Below are 14918 nucleotides of genomic sequence, written 5' to 3' on the forward strand. Positions count from 1 at the left end.
TCCATAATCACATAATACACATTAGCCATATTGGCAACAACACATGACAACGTTAGGCACCAGAAGCCATTTGCTTGACGTTGATCGGGTAGCAGACGGAAGGAGGACCAGCGTACGCTCTCTCGGCAATGATCTTGTTCACGGCCTGCGTCGGATGGAATGCGTCCCAGAACACGTATTCGTCTCTGTTCGTGCATGGCATTTGCAACGGCAGACATGTTATCTGACCTCGGTTCCTTCCTATCCCGCAGCACCCTCTGTCCACCACCCTCAATCCTACCACCAAATCAGTTCAACCTTTCAGGTTCCATTCATCTGAATCGGTACCGATGACTAACGCCATACCCGCAAGGTTTGGATACCTCGCGGCATTTAAGGAGCAAGAAAAGAAAGAGCGTCGAAAGTGGCTCACCGTAAGTATCGCCGTTGGCCACGATGTCGGCGAAGAGATCGAAAGTATTGCCGTACACAAAAATGGCACCTTGGCCGCGAGCATTGGCGTTGAGTTGGTCCACGAGAGACCTGAGACGCGCGTTGAACAACCCGACCATGTCGTTGACCGTGGATATGCATTTCCCGGGTGCATCAGCTCCATTGGCCAGCTGATTAGGCATGCAACCGAGTGGCCCAACCCCAGCAATCAAGAATTTCCTCAGCCCCAGATTGTGCAATGCCTGTGAAAAAGAAAAAAAACCCGAAATTTCTATCGTGGCTTGTCAAGAACATCGACATGCGAAAGGGGTCGATCATTTTTTTGTCCTAAATGATTTACCACAATGTGTGTAGTGTAATTGGTGATGAGAATCTGAGCATAGTCACAGGGATTGAAGAGGGAGCTGGTGTCATAGAGGGAAGGCATGAGGTAATTGTTGACGTAGTCGTTGCTGCCAAGGTTCATCATCACCAGCGATTTGGCCAGGTACTGCCTCAACTCCTCCTCTCCCATTTGGTTCTTGAGCTGGCTCAATGTGCTCCGGAAATTATCCACCTGTCGTCGCAGCGAGAATCGATCTCCCTATCACGTACACATAGGGGAACGGCCATTTCACTTCGTCAAATTTAATTCAATTGACATAAAGGGGGTAGCGAAACGAAACCGAGAGGTAGGGGAAAAAATGTACGAGCTGTCTTCCCGACTCGTCTAGAATGCCAGCAGCAGCAGAAGCATAGTTCACCCCTCTTAGAATGCTTCCGTCATCTTCAAGCGTGTTCATGTATGCCGGTATATATGGAAGACCCAGTAGCTCCCCTGTAGAATATGGTCGCCTCGAAACATCATTAATCAATGTTGTGATCTTTCTTTTGACACGGGGTGATTGCCATAAGAAGCTCATGTGTGCATTGTGATGGATTTAAATGAAAAGAATGAAAGACGAGAGCGAGAATAAGGACAGATAATCTACTACCAAGGAAGTCGATGATTGTTCTCCCATTGCAGAATCGTCCCGAAGGACCTCCATCGAAATCAACACCATAGGGCAAGTAGTTTGCTTTAGCGAAGGAGTTCAAGAAATTATTGTTTCCATCATCGACTAAAGAGTCTCCAAACACAAAGAAGGCTGGAACTTGTGGAGACCCACAAGCACCAATTGAGAAAACAACCGCCACAGAAGCACCCATTAGCAATAGCCTTGGAAACATCGAGCAGGGTTTTGCCATCTCTCACTATACAGATTCACATGCAATTCAAGTAGTTAAAGCCAATGTTATTGTTATATATAAATGCAGCCCTTGCGACAAGGCAGCGACGGTTCTTGAAACAGCAACGATCCATGTTTTCTTGCTTTGAACTCGCCCAATCTCCTCCTTGTTTTTAGAAGGGCAGTTACATCTTCATTATCTCTTTTCAAAGTCTTGGATTGGCAGTTTGCTCACGTTGAATCGAGTCTATGCCGGTAAGGCAGCATGGAATATGTATGTACTGTCATGCACCACGCAAAGCAGCTCCACCATGAACAAAGGCAACACTTGAAAGGGCGTGGATTATGCCATCTCAATGACGGGATATACATGATGCCCGCAGGATAAATATGATTAGCTGCTTAACGCGACCTCAACGAGAAGTTAAGAACGTCTAGCGCAGACCATATAATTGCTGGATAAAACAAGCTGCAGACTTTCCCCGAAAGCATTTTATCACAATATAGGACCTTCGTTGAAATGGACTCCTAGTCAGAATCGATTGAGACCACTACCTATCCTTTACATCATTGGAATCAATCCAGAAAATGTCACCCGTGAAGCTGTCATCTCAAACCGTAATTTCCCTTATATCTTTACCCGGCTCCTGTTACCTTAACAAAAGCCAAAGATCTTAGGTCCAATCATTGAGAAGAGCTATACTTTCTCCACAACCACGGCAACCGTCTCTCGCTCTTTATTAACCTAAAAGGTTCTCTGGCATTAAAATTCTGGAATAGGTGCAAAGCATTGAAAAAACACTAGTTGGTCACCCCCTGCATTCGCCCTCGTTCTCAAGGCAGTGGCTATTTCCAAAATGGCTTCAACTATGGCACTGCCAGTAGCCCTGCGATCCCTTTTTTTTTCCGATCTGATATGGTGTTGCAGACCGATGCTGTTTTGCCCATCTAGCATGTTCAGGTCATCTCTTGAGCCCGATAAAGCGTCATCACCGATAGTATTTATTGAAGCACGAAAATTGGAAGATATACAGCTGAGTGTCTCCAAAAATGTCATCCGAGATGAATGTACAATTTCAAGCCGCTAGTAATATAATATATTAGGAACACATTCATCGGCAGTCTGTTAAACCAGAATTTGAGCCGAATACCCAAAAAAGCTTCAAAGGAAAAGGAAAACTCACAACCACGTACAACCATGTACTAACATACACCATGATCAACAAGCATCGACTTTGCTGTGTCTACCCGAAGCTCAGACCCTGATTAAAGCGAAGATGCTCTTTAAGCTTTTCCAACTTCGAGCTTCAATCTAAAGATTGCATTAAGATTATAAAGTTCTTCACCCACTCAAATTCTCATACACATTCAAACGCTAGGATTTGGTCCCGATGTGTTATCGCTTCGTGCATGACTAGCAGAACACACAGAGTCATTGTAATTGGAATGAAGATTCCGTTCGCTTAAACCTACCTAAATATCATCATAACTGTCATCCTTGGGAGGATAGGCAGGGCAAGAGTTATCGAAGTCTACCTGGGCGTGCTACTATATCCATCCATTTAGGCTCGACCGGCAACACGTGGATCCAGGGAAGCTGGCTCTAATGCAAACCTGAAGTCTAAACCAAAGCTCTTTAAAATATGGAACTCTGGAAGAATGTTCCCATGGATAGACATACAGTATCCCCCAAGGTAACTGACGCTTTAAGTGAATGGATCACTTATTCTATAGCTATGTCTGAAAACATAGTGGTCTCTCTCTCTCTTTATAAAATCTTTGTTGTCGAGATTTCGCTACTATTATTGTTATTACCATCATCATGATGGTTATCATTGTTATTATCGTAGTCGCTGTTTTCTTCCTTTCCCCACAAGATACCAGTATCATTTCCCCACGAGACACCAGAATTTGTTAAGCGATCCATAGAAATGTTTTCAATTTTCCATTTTTAGTTATGGATAATCCGTGACTTAAAAATTGGATTACTCCATATTAAGTATGTTTTAACACTGCTCATATGACATCCGTTGACAACAAATTTGAGAAAAGTCTCGATTCCTTTTTTTTTTCAATCTGTTTACTGGTTTATGGACGGATTCCGAAACTTGTTTCATGTGGATATGCATGTTTTCAATTATAAAATTTGTTAGCATAGTTTTTACTGTTTAGGTATCAATAATCGACTGAATTGAACAACGACATTTTGGAGACTTGGCTCATAACTTAAAATCGGATAATAGTGTTTATTTGCACTTTCGAATGATTCGTAGTTGCCCCAAAAAAAGAAAAACGGAACAGACTCGAAGTAAACTATGTCTACTCATCTATTTGGATGCGTGCAGAAACCGAACCCTCCTTTGTTGTCCCTCTGTTCCTAGCGAAAGCGAGACAGAAAACTTTACACTTAGTTCCTCTCTCTTGTAATTTTGGTGCAGTGGCTATATTGTGCTATGATGATGGGCATGTTTGATGGTACAAACATTGACCTGCAGTAAATGAAATGGCACGAGACATGTGACACTCCAAATCTCACATAAGATCGGATAGGCTATGTGAAATGACTCGTAAAAGACCCACCCCAAAACGGTAACCTTATATTGACACCCCAACCGCTTACTTTCCATTAGACAAATACCATTAAGGAGCTCAATCAGTGCTTTATATCTTTCATTTTGTACTTGTTGTAAGATGAATTTGAATAAAAAGTCCATCTGTCCAAATCAAAACCATTGTTGATTGCATGAAGAAATATGTCATATTATTTGCGCAGCACTCAACAACATGTGGCTCTCACGGCCAAACTGATTCGTTAGGCAAAACTTCATAGTTTCAAATTTAATCTAGCCACCATTTCGTGAGATGAACTACTAGCCTGCACCAAGAAACACAGAAAACAGTGGATGACTGGAGAGATCCTTCCACCAACTATTCATTTACATATAGTACAGAAAGGAAAACTATCATGAGCAGCCATGATAAAGCTTTACTCAATTCTGTCGGAACTTCAGCCGTACAGTTATTACCCCTGGCCTTATATCATCAAAGCGGTACCTGCACAAGTCGAGCCAGTCGTAAACAAAATTACATTACGCTGAATGAAGTTGAGAGAAGACATGTTTATGTTTATGCATATCATGGGTAGTATGCAGAGGTGAAGTGAGTTACCCGTCTTCATTAAGGAAATTTCTCACTGCTATTGGTAGTGAAGCCTGCATTCGGCTATGGTTGCCTACACCTGCAGCAGCTGTCAAATTAGACCTGTCTCATTGGAATAACATACCTACAGAGTAGTAGTCACAAAACTTGAGTTCCAAATTCTAAGAGCAAAGAAATGTTAGTTCTGAGCCACAATCTTAAGGTTTTTACCTTTTTGGTTAAATTGGAGGAGGGGGGGGGGTGGGGGGGGAGAGGGGGATGCACAGCCGCAATGTTATTGATGAAGAAGGGTTACATTATTGACTCTCAGCCAGATCTCTAGGTCTTCTCTATGAAATTGCCAGAATGATCCTTTTTCAGCCAACTTAGGGGGTAAAAAGGGAAAAACAAACTAAAAAGGGTTGATATCACACACATTTATGACACTCATCAACATATTCATCTCAATGGAGACTAAGCTTTTATCACCATTACGTCCATGGTATGAATTCCTTAGATTCAATTCTTGTCATTGCAACATCACAATTGCAGACAAAACAAGTTTACTACAGATTCTATAAGAGAAACTTTTGTGTAACAAGCAGGAACAAATTACACAAGTTAGTAAAAGCTTCAGAATATATACAGAAACATGACCTGTGCATTTCAAGTTTACGTTCATGACATCTACATCCTAATAAATAGCACCTGATAATTCATAAATCTTCTAGGACACACCCAACGACCGCAACTTTATCTTTCATTGATAATCGTATGCAAAAATCATCCATTTCATTGTACATCTTATAATACAATCTCTAACAGAGTTTCTCTCGTGCAACTGCGCAGAAAGAAGGAGAAAACTTTCCTCGCAAATCATAAATACAGCTAGAAAGGTACATGAGGATGGAATTCTTATTAGAGGGCAATGTACACGAGGATAGGTTACTTATAAATCACATATGAGGAGTGTTCTACCAGACATAGGAGAAAAAAGGGCAAAGTACCTGTTATGACTTGCAATGATAAAGGTCTTTGTCCTGATTGTGGATTATCTAGCTTCTCCTTGTCAACTGATGAAGATCCAGCAACTCCATTCTTCTGATGAAGTCTCTTTGTAGAAACTGATCGATTTGATGACACCTGCAATTCGAGTTTTCGCAGACGTTCTTTCAAGGCTTGAACAGCTTCGGTTTTATGAAGACCATGCAAGTCCAACGTCCATATATCGTTGTTTCTATTCCTGATACTTAAGATTTCCTTGGCTGCACCGTCATTGAGTCTTTCAGCAACCAACCATTCCTCCCGAGCCTTTAGAGAGTGATGCTGTGCAGAAGAATGATCACCTCTTAAAAAGGCATTTTGTGCAGCCCTTGAGTGCTGAGATGCTGATCTACATAAAGTAAAGATTTCACCAAATCAGGATTACTCCAGCAAACAATACAGGACTCCACAACATTCTGTTAGAGAGGCAACACCATGACTTTTCTGAATACTTGCATTCTTGAGGTTTTAAAGCAGAAGGATTATAGAACTGTCAGATAGGTCAATTGTCGCAGCAGTTCAGTAGTTTGTCGCAGTTCGGTACCCAATATAGCTCAGTGAACACCTTGCGCAGGACTACCGATGCGCAGAATCTATTTCCATAAACAATTAATGTAAAATAGCATAAAAGCTGTACATGCCACTAAAATCATCACAAGAAAATGAACCTCAACAAGATTACATGTACAAAGTTTTGCAACAGAACCTTCTCTTTAGGAGAGATCACGGAAGTCCTCCTAAATTAGGCATTCCATGGCAGGCAAGACAGAGATCTGTACAAGTCAGATCCCCATTTTGCCTTCAGTAACTGCTATTGTAAATCTTCTCAGGCTCTAATATTCTTTCCAGGATGGAACATCCTTTTCAATGGATGATTGAACCATCTTTCCTGGAGTCCTAACTACACAAGCAGATATATGATGTGAAAATATGTTAACCACCAATAGAGTTCCATGCCAATTTGTGTGACAAATGTTAGATGCCAAGATACCAAGTTTAAATCTGACAAAATACTTGTAAGTTCAAGACAACGATTAATTGATTGAGTATAAGAGTGGATGCACAAATTAAAGAAAGTAAGTAAAGTGAAGTTTACAAAGAATGAGGATTCAAGTAGGGTGGTACTGGTACCTCAAAACTCGTATTGCATCCTTCCTGAATCTCAAGTAAACATCGTCCTCCTCCTCCTCCCACTCCAGCTCAAGAGGCAAAGAGTTCAAATGGGCCATAATAGACCTTGTTCCGGTGGAATCATCACAAATTTTTTCCCTTAAAGGATTTTCATCAATCACGTATTTGTTGACACTGTTAAAGTCATTGTTGAGAGTGTCAGTGCCATCAGAAAAGTCCACATTCTTCCCTGAAGAAAAATCTCTGTTCCTCATTAACTCATCATGGGAAGAATCCCAAGAAAAAGTATTTTGTTTTGCCCTTTTGCGTTCTTTATCTCCTTCGAAGAGCCCAGCAGATAGCATACCGTCCAGCAAAGTCGAGGCCTTTATAAAATCACTGTCGAGAGCTTCAACAATATCCACAACCAACTCGTTCTCAGCCCAAGAATGAAGTTCCTTCAGCTTCTTAAGTTCCGCTGTGCGGCTCTCTTGTACCAACTCCTTACTGGTACCTTGTACATTACTGGAATCATCAGAAGGCAGTTGTTTCTCTTCATTTCCATTGTGTTCCAAACCTGGAAAATCTACGGAAGACCGGAGAACTGCCGAGAAAGGCTTCTTATAAGAGTTATAGTTCCCGGCAAGATTTTGACAGGGGTTCGGCAAGACAATTGCTCTTGCTATTGGTGGGAAAGGATCATGTTCAATTTCAGATTCAAGACCATGTCCTTGTCGATGCTTTAGATCAAAGGCAGCCCAACCAGTAGATTTGCCCCTGCTATGGGAAGTCTTCTTCTGCTGAGAGCTGTTAGATAAATTCATCCTGAGTAGCGCACTACCATATAGAGCATTCTATAAGTATGAGACGGCCAGCTGGTTACTGTATGCTTCTGCTTCAATATGCCTTTACGCCGTTGACCCACAAGATCGCATCACACAAGTGTCCTAAAACTAATGAAGAAAACAAAGTGGCACAGAGACATACTAATAAGTCGAGATGAACCAGATTTCACCATTTAAGGAACACCGAAACAACAAAACAGTGCAAGTATAAAGTTTGAAAAACCAGCAAAAAGCAGCGAGGCGTTCAGTTTCTATATCTGTGAAAACTAATGTTCTCAATAGCTACCAACTGCATATGAAAGAAACTGCTCAACACTACCTAATGACGAGCGCCATAATCCTCTCTTAATTGACCAATTCCCTTAACCATACTAATACTTTTTCCAAAAAAAGAGTTCCCATATCCTCTCATAAGTTGAGAGGAAGTCCATTTGCAGCACAGTTAAATCAGAAGTAGTTTTCTCCTCTTTGGGAGAAAGAAAGAACGGAAGAATCTCACCATCAAACTAAAAACCGTAAAACAAGTATGCAGTAAACAACGACGAGATATCATCGAAAGATCAAACTAACAAGCAATCAAAGCAGATTAACACTAATCAGTATGTGCTATCAGTCTTCCGGCTTTTCCACAATGATAAAAGGTGCCCAACAATTCCTTACGCACACCCTTTTTCTCAACAACGCCGACGCACTTACTACTCCAGGACTTGAAGGTCCTCCATTTCCGTAAGAGCAACCAGCCCGTTACGAACAGAGGCGTCATGGAGCAACAGAACACAATAATTTTGGGTTCCCAAAGCATCGATGAACACTGACCCAGAAGAGCAAATGAAGAACCAGAGATTCAGAGGAAAGAAACAGGAGCAAAGAATAGTTCTTGCCTATTCAAATCGAGGGGGTGGAGAGGCGAACCGCAAGAGGAGTAACCAAGGTATGAACATATGGAGAACAGTAAGCGACGGCTGAAGCTTCTTAGATCCAATCACGGGAACATGGGATTCGAACACAGACGACGCACAGGTTGTCATAATCAGGAAACCGAGAGAATCCGGTGCTTCTGTGATCGGCGTGCGAGAGAGAGATGAAGAAGAAGACAGGATTCAGGTAGGACTCAACCTGTCGGCGGTTTTTGCCGTTGACGGCTCAAACTATTTCAGTGTGTTTTGCAGAGGAAAACGAAATAAACGACAACCGAGATGCAATCCCACCACAAATGTAAGAAAATCGAATTTCGAAAAAGCAACTATACATTAAAATTCATGAAATTGCAATATTGATTAATACAACTTAGATAATTCCATATTTTTCATATATTTCGTTGTCGATGGTTTCGGTTTTTGGAATAAATGCATGCATCTTTTGTCGTCAATTTTCGTTATTTAACATTCACTAGATATATCAATCAGCATTATCCATGCCAGTTTTGTATTTGTATTGATATCAGTGTGTCACAATCATAAACCCTCATACTAAGATATCATATATTGCAAAATGTAATGAGTTGCGAGTGTCAAAATTTAATTCTTGTGTTACTATTCGTATCTACTACATAATAGATTAAAATTTCGCGTATGCCATAAAAAGGTCAGCACATGGGTCAAAGGACAATAGTAATAACCTATTCAATAATTTGCATAAGGGCAAATTGTTGTCCCTAGACAACATTCCTTTTATCTTAATTTAACATCCTTATTGCTTAACATTGAATTCACATAATGATAAGATGCGCAGAAGTATTTATTTTTGTTGCAAACTTAAATGCAAGTTACAGTATTTTCTACCATTATTTTGTCAAGAGATTTGTTCTCTATTAGGAATTATGTGGTTTCACGATAGCATGCCAAACGTTTTTTTTACATGTAATCCACATTAAAATTACTTGTATATCCTGTTATTCCTAAGGCAAAATTGGCAAATGTCACAATCAAATTATAATGCACGTCGACAAATGTGATACTATGACTAAAAAAACTTTTAAAATAGAGAAAAAGGTAAGAGATATATTTATTACGGGCCTTGGATTTTTTTAAGGAACAAAATAATCTGACAAAATAAAAAAAGGAACAGAACAAAAGGTAGAAGGAATAAAACTGACAAATTTTTATCACAGACAAGGAAAACCAGAACAACTCTCTATTTTCACCGCCTGTTCTCCTGAAAATGTAGTTTTATAAGTGAAAATGAGATTTCTCTTTCAAAACAAATATCATAGGAACAAGCTAGTACATCAAATTTCTTTAGTCTCAAGTTTCCCTCAATGCAAAAATTGCCACCGGGATACCATAGAATAAATTTCTGTTAATTAAAACATTAGAGAAACACATCATGGAATGTGGGACTCCAAAAAATGCTCAGGCAGAATTTACAAGCTTTGGTCTTCCAGTCTTCTGATCCAACTCCACTCGAAGACCAAGTTCTGCGATCTCCGGTGTATTAACAGTTCCCCAGAGCTCCAATTCAGCAACTGCTTGTTGGTTTTCGGCATTTCCCTCGAACAAGTTTCTGACTGTCCAAATACCCCATTCTCTCAAGTACGGGTTATCTTCATCCGTGACGCACTGCTGCATAAGCAGAGTAACCCCACCCTTGCATCTGACCTCATCTTGCACGCTCCTCCTCTGGTACAAACAGTTGCCTATGACGGCAACGATGTCCCTCCGAAACCCTTTGTAAGGGCATTGTTTCAGTTGTTCAGAATCTGCATTCCCTTGGTGCTGACCCTGATTAATGGCTTTTCTGATCATCGTGGGAGGCTCAAGTTCACGGAGCAAATTCAGAAGCCAATCCAAAAGACCCGAGGAGAGAAGTTTGCCTGTTGTGTCTTGTGCATTTTCCGTGGATCCTCGCGCACCATCCTGTGCGCAAATATCTCTCAGCATGGTGAGTGTGTAACCAAGGACATCAATTGGAGAGGACCCTGTAGGAAGACCTAACTTGCCCCTTTCGGAAAAATCAACAAACCCGCTAGCTTTTCTGAACAATCCAAGAATGTATAATGCAAACTCGTTAGAGACGGTGACATCATTTAATCGCTCATTTAGGATCTCCGACACGATGCTAACAAGAAACGCCTGTTCTGATGAAAACTCATCACAGACCATTTGGACATCTTTGCTGTCATCAGCAGGAGCAACAGCTACTTTGGCAAATAAAGTAGGTAGATGTGCTTTATCTAAGCAGATAACTGAGAGAAGCAACTTAAACCATTCTGCTCGAAATCCAACTGTCAAACGATAGAAAATGACATCATGTGACAAAAACAAGAACAACATTAGGTTTAATCAAAGTGGGAGGAAAAGAACTTGAGAAAATGGCCTAAAGAGGAGCAAAACCGAAAAATGGAACTTACCGATTGAAGCAGTCCGAGCAATTTCTGACACCACAGACAAACCATGATCTCCACAAAGCTCTGCCAGGCATACAGGGTTCCCATCTTGACAAGTATACAGTATCATACACAAAGGATCAACTGTGTCTTGACTTCGAATTCTTGCAAGCGTGAGAAATTCATTTGGAAAGAATTGAACCCAAATAGTTTGCTGGTGTCTCTCTCCAGCCAACGAGACATTTGCTAGAGCCTGCAGGGCTATCCTAACGGCTCCACAATCCAAGGCAGGAGTACGCATCAGAGCCCTCAAGACAGTCAAAGTGATCCCGACTCCATTCTTCTCAATGAAGGTATCCTGATTGACAACCTCTCCAGCACATAGGCTCCTCAGAAGCTTCAGTGATGATACCAGAAGTGCAGAATTCAAACATCCCGAGTGTCCTTGAATTAGATCAAGTATCAAAGCAATGACACTCTTCGAAGCAAGATCAGCACGCCCGTCCGCAGTTCTTGATATTTTCGCAAGAACTTCCAAGGCGTCCGCCAGGCTCGTGGATCTAGAATAAGCAAACAACTGGTCTAGGATATCTTTCGGCAAAGATGACCCCGCATTCTCGCCCATTGAAGATTAACTATCCTTCCGACTGCACACGCAGAAAGCAGCTAATCAACTACGCAACATTTTTTATTTGTACAAGGAATATCAAAGACCAATTTCCGTCGGAAGTCAAGGTCCTCTAGCTGAAAACTTGTCCATAAAGCATGCCCCCCAATGAAAAAACCCAGTCTAGCAATCCATCAATTTAATCAGCAGATAAGAAGGTTCCACGCAATGAGCGCAAAACCCACCCGAACTTGATATTAGCAATCTTTCAAACACTTGGTGGGCACGAACAAAAAAGTGCATGAGAACCAAGCTGAGTACCTGTTTGAAGCTCAACTCTGCCACAGAGCTACCGGCGATGTGCTTCCGATCCTGGCCTTTCCCCTTTTTGATTCGAACTTGCCTTTGCTTCTCGGATTTTAGGAGGAAGAGAGAGAACTTCAAGAGGTTTCTGTGAGCTTTCCTCGGGACAATGAAGCCTATCGCCCTTCCTACAAAAACGTTCACATTTTTTTAAGAAGACGGTTGTTGAAGGTTGTTTTTTTTTTACCCTAGTTTTTAAAGGTTGTTACTTTCTCAATCTGGTAACATATATTTTCCGACTTCTAAGGGAAAAAAATCAATACACCAATATGATTTTTGCAATTTCTATTCCTATGGAAAAATGAAGGCACGGATATTTTATTCTGTAATCATTATTAATGAACGTGAAAATTAAAAATGTTTTGTCGTACTAGAGGCGAAACTTTATATTTATTTAGATTCATTTTCCACGGGCTTTTTACATTTTTCTAGGTGCGTATCGATATTTGGAAATCCCCATCATGGCTATTTAAGGAGGAGCGACGGAGATTAGTATATAACAATTTTCTTGGAGTGATTGTGCAACATATGCTTCAAATTGTTTTTAGGGAAATTTTCAATTTGGGGTCCAAAGTGAGCCCATTTTCTCAAAATGGGGTCCCAAGTGCAATCAGTCTCAAAATGGGATCCCAAGTGCCTAATTAGTCTCAATTTGGTGCCTGGGATCGCCCGCCGGCCGGCCAAATAGTCACCGGCGGCGAGTTTTTACTGTTCTAGTGGCCGGAACAGTATTTTTTTACTTTTTAATTTTTTTTTTTTTTTTTTTCTCTTCCCTCCGCCGGCCCCGGCTATGGCCGGCGGAGGCTACCCTCGCTGCCCGTGTCGGGAGAGGCCCGGCCCTCCTCCTGACGGCCCTCGCCCGACGGCCCCGCGTCGGCGAGGGCGACTTGCCCTCGCCGACGTCGGGGAGGGTGGCCTCGCCGCGCCGGCGGCGCCTCGCGGGCGCGCTCGCGCTCGCGGCGGGCGAGGGCGACCCTTGCCCTCGCCAACGTCGGGGAAGGCTGGGCAGCCCTCGGCCGACGCCGGCGAGGGCGACCCTCGCCAGATCCCACTCAGCCTCCTCAGCTCCTCCTCCGACAGCCTCAGCTCCGCTAGCGTGGGCGCCGCGGCCCCCTTCTCTTCCCACCTCCTCCTCTCCCTCTCCAGTTCCCTCTCCTTCCTCACCTTCCGCCTCAGCTCGCCGTACCTCTCCACGAAGCTGCCCGAGCCAAGCTCGGGGACGGGGTTCTCAGGCGTGCTCTAGCTCGTGTCGATCGTGTGGCCGACGCGGTGCCCTCTCCGGATCTAGCGAGGGTCGCCGTCGCCGGCGTCGGGCGAGGGCCGCCCAGCCTTTCCCGACGTCGGCGAGGGCAACCCTCGCTTGGGCAGGCGAGGGTCGGCCCTCGCCCGCCCAGCCGAGGCGAGGGCGGCCCTCGCCCAACGCCGGCGAGGGTCGCCCTCGCCTGCCCAGGCGAGGGTTGCCCTCGCCGGCGTCGGGTGAGGGTTGCCCAGCCTTCCCCGACGTCGGCGAGGGCAAGGGTCGCCCTCGCGATTGCCGGCGAGGGCAAGGGTCGCCCTCGCCGACGCCGGCGAGGGCAACCCTCGCCTGCGGCGTCGGACGAGGGCCGTCGGGGAAGGCTAGGCTGCCCTCGCCGGGGAGGCCCTCCCCGACGCTGGCGAGGGCAGCCTCCGCCGGCCATAGAGAAAAAAAAAAGCAAAAAAAAAAAATTGAAAAGTAAAAATTACTGTTCCGGCCATCGGAACAGTAAAAAACTCGCCGCCGGTGACTATTTGGCCGGCCGGCGAACCCAGGTACCAAAATGAGACTAATTGGGCACTTGAAACCCCATTTTGAGACTGATTGCACTTGGGAGCCCATTTTGAGAAAATGGGCTCACTTTGGACCCCAAATTGAAAATTTCCCTTGTTTTTATACATGATAAAAGCTGTTAATTGTTAAGATTCTTGACAGTTCAATGCGATTACAAAAACGCACTGATCAAAATAACACGAAAATGAACTTTAGACAATAGAATGACATAGAAAACAAGCACGGGAACAAATGCATATAATCTTCCAATAGAATGGAGTTTGAGCTCATTATGCTAAAGGGAGGTTGTCCCTATGAAAAATACCAATTATGCTCAATCTTTTCTAACTTTAGTCTTCTGTCATCTAAATTTATTTATTTCTTAAAATAATACAATTTGTTTCCCTTTTGCTGCGGACTTGTGATGATCAAGTCTTTACTTTTCCCCCTTTGACAAGGAAAATAATGGGACATTACGTACGTACGTACGTACGTACATACATACATACATACATAAAAAAATTATACATAATATAAATTATATTCGATTTACTATGTCTTGGAAATGAAAAGGAGAAAAAGGAAAATGAATATCTTACCAAGAGCTTTGCTGGAAACTGCCCTTTTTCCCTGCAGAGCAGAAATTGAGAAGGGCGCGAGCTTTGCAATTTATGCAGAATAATGACACGGATTTGATCGACAAGTTGGTTGCCCAGTTCATGAATCGATGAAGAAAGCCAAGAATCACCTTTTGATGCAGAAGGGTTGAGGTGAATTCCTTTGCTCACCCCCTGTGCGCTCTGAAAAACGATGGAGTCTCTCGTAGTTTCTCTTCTTCATCTTCTTTCCAGTTGTTTCTATTCGGCAGTGTATTCACGAATTCGAAAGCTCAGAACTCGGTTGCGTGTGTTGCTACGCTTATGCTTAGAGGGAAAAGGGTTGTTCATGCGGTTGTGAATCATCAAAGAATATGTTCCCTGTTACTACTACTCGTCAGAGTTTGGTTACATGTTAGTCTTGAAATTGAAGAAAGAATCTTAAAGTGCTTGGTTGCTTG

The 14918-nt window shown here is 42.9% G+C and overlaps 3 protein-coding genes across 3 annotated transcripts; all 3 read right to left on the reverse strand.

Moving 5' to 3' along the window:
- Positions 1-52: 52 nt before the first annotated feature.
- On the reverse strand, positions 53-1799 carry LOC115689660 (GDSL esterase/lipase At5g08460). Its single transcript, XM_030615785.2, has 5 exons — positions 1407-1799; positions 1122-1249; positions 773-1015; positions 413-674; positions 53-276 (listed from the first exon to the last, which is right to left on the reverse strand). Exons 1-5 carry the CDS (start codon positions 1657-1659, stop codon positions 53-55), a joined length of 1110 nt encoding a protein of 369 aa, XP_030471645.1. The 5' UTR covers positions 1660-1799.
- Positions 1800-4416: 2617 nt separating this feature from the next.
- Positions 4417-8960, reverse strand: LOC115689659 (uncharacterized). The gene is made up of 5 exons (XM_030615784.2): positions 8690-8960; positions 6954-7885; positions 5786-6171; positions 4809-4878; positions 4417-4694 (listed from the first exon to the last, which is right to left on the reverse strand). The coding sequence occupies exons 2-5, from the start codon at positions 7754-7756 to the stop codon at positions 4631-4633; spliced, it is 1323 nt and encodes a 440-aa protein (XP_030471644.2). The 5' UTR covers positions 7757-7885; positions 8690-8960; the 3' UTR covers positions 4417-4630.
- Positions 8961-10055: 1095 nt separating this feature from the next.
- LOC115689652 (uncharacterized) lies at positions 10056-12204 on the reverse strand. The gene is made up of 3 exons (XM_030615777.2): positions 12031-12204; positions 11127-11749; positions 10056-11000 (listed from the first exon to the last, which is right to left on the reverse strand). The coding sequence occupies exons 2-3, from the start codon at positions 11725-11727 to the stop codon at positions 10129-10131; spliced, it is 1473 nt and encodes a 490-aa protein (XP_030471637.2). The 5' UTR covers positions 11728-11749; positions 12031-12204; the 3' UTR covers positions 10056-10128.
- Positions 12205-14918: the final 2714 nt, after the last annotated feature.

This window comes from Syzygium oleosum, unplaced genomic scaffold, assembly GCF_021117445.2.
Source record: "Syzygium oleosum isolate NSW1041296 unplaced genomic scaffold, Sole_v2.1 Sole_v2.06, whole genome shotgun sequence".
NCBI lineage: Eukaryota > Viridiplantae > Streptophyta > Magnoliopsida > Myrtales > Myrtaceae > Syzygium > Syzygium oleosum.

Excerpts from the sequence above, each read along its gene's own strand:
- LOC115689660 (XM_030615785.2), bottom strand. The coding sequence starts at position 1,659 with ATGGCAAAACCCTGCTCGATGTTTCCAAGGCTATTGCTAATGGGTGCT. Across the intron at positions 1,016-1,121 it reads ACGAGTCGGGAAGACAGCTC|GGAGATCGATTCTCGCTGCG; the intron begins GTACATTTTTTC and ends TGTACGTGATAG. Across the intron at positions 277-412 it reads GGCCAACGGCGATACTTACG|GATTGAGGGTGGTGGACAGA; the intron begins GTGAGCCACTTT and ends ATTTGGTGGTAG.
- LOC115689659 (XM_030615784.2), bottom strand. The coding sequence starts at position 7,756 with ATGAATTTATCTAACAGCTCTCAGCAGAAGAAGACTTCCCATAGCAGG. Across the intron at positions 6,172-6,953 it reads GATGCAATACGAGTTTTGAG|ATCAGCATCTCAGCACTCAA; the intron begins GTACCAGTACCA and ends TACTTTATGTAG. Across the intron at positions 4,695-4,808 it reads AATTTCCTTAATGAAGACGG|GTACCGCTTTGATGATATAA; the intron begins GTAACTCACTTC and ends CGACTTGTGCAG.
- LOC115689652 (XM_030615777.2), bottom strand. The coding sequence starts at position 11,727 with ATGGGCGAGAATGCGGGGTCATCTTTGCCGAAAGATATCCTAGACCAG. Across the intron at positions 11,001-11,126 it reads TGCTCGGACTGCTTCAATCG|TTGGATTTCGAGCAGAATGG; the intron begins GTAAGTTCCATT and ends ATCGTTTGACAG.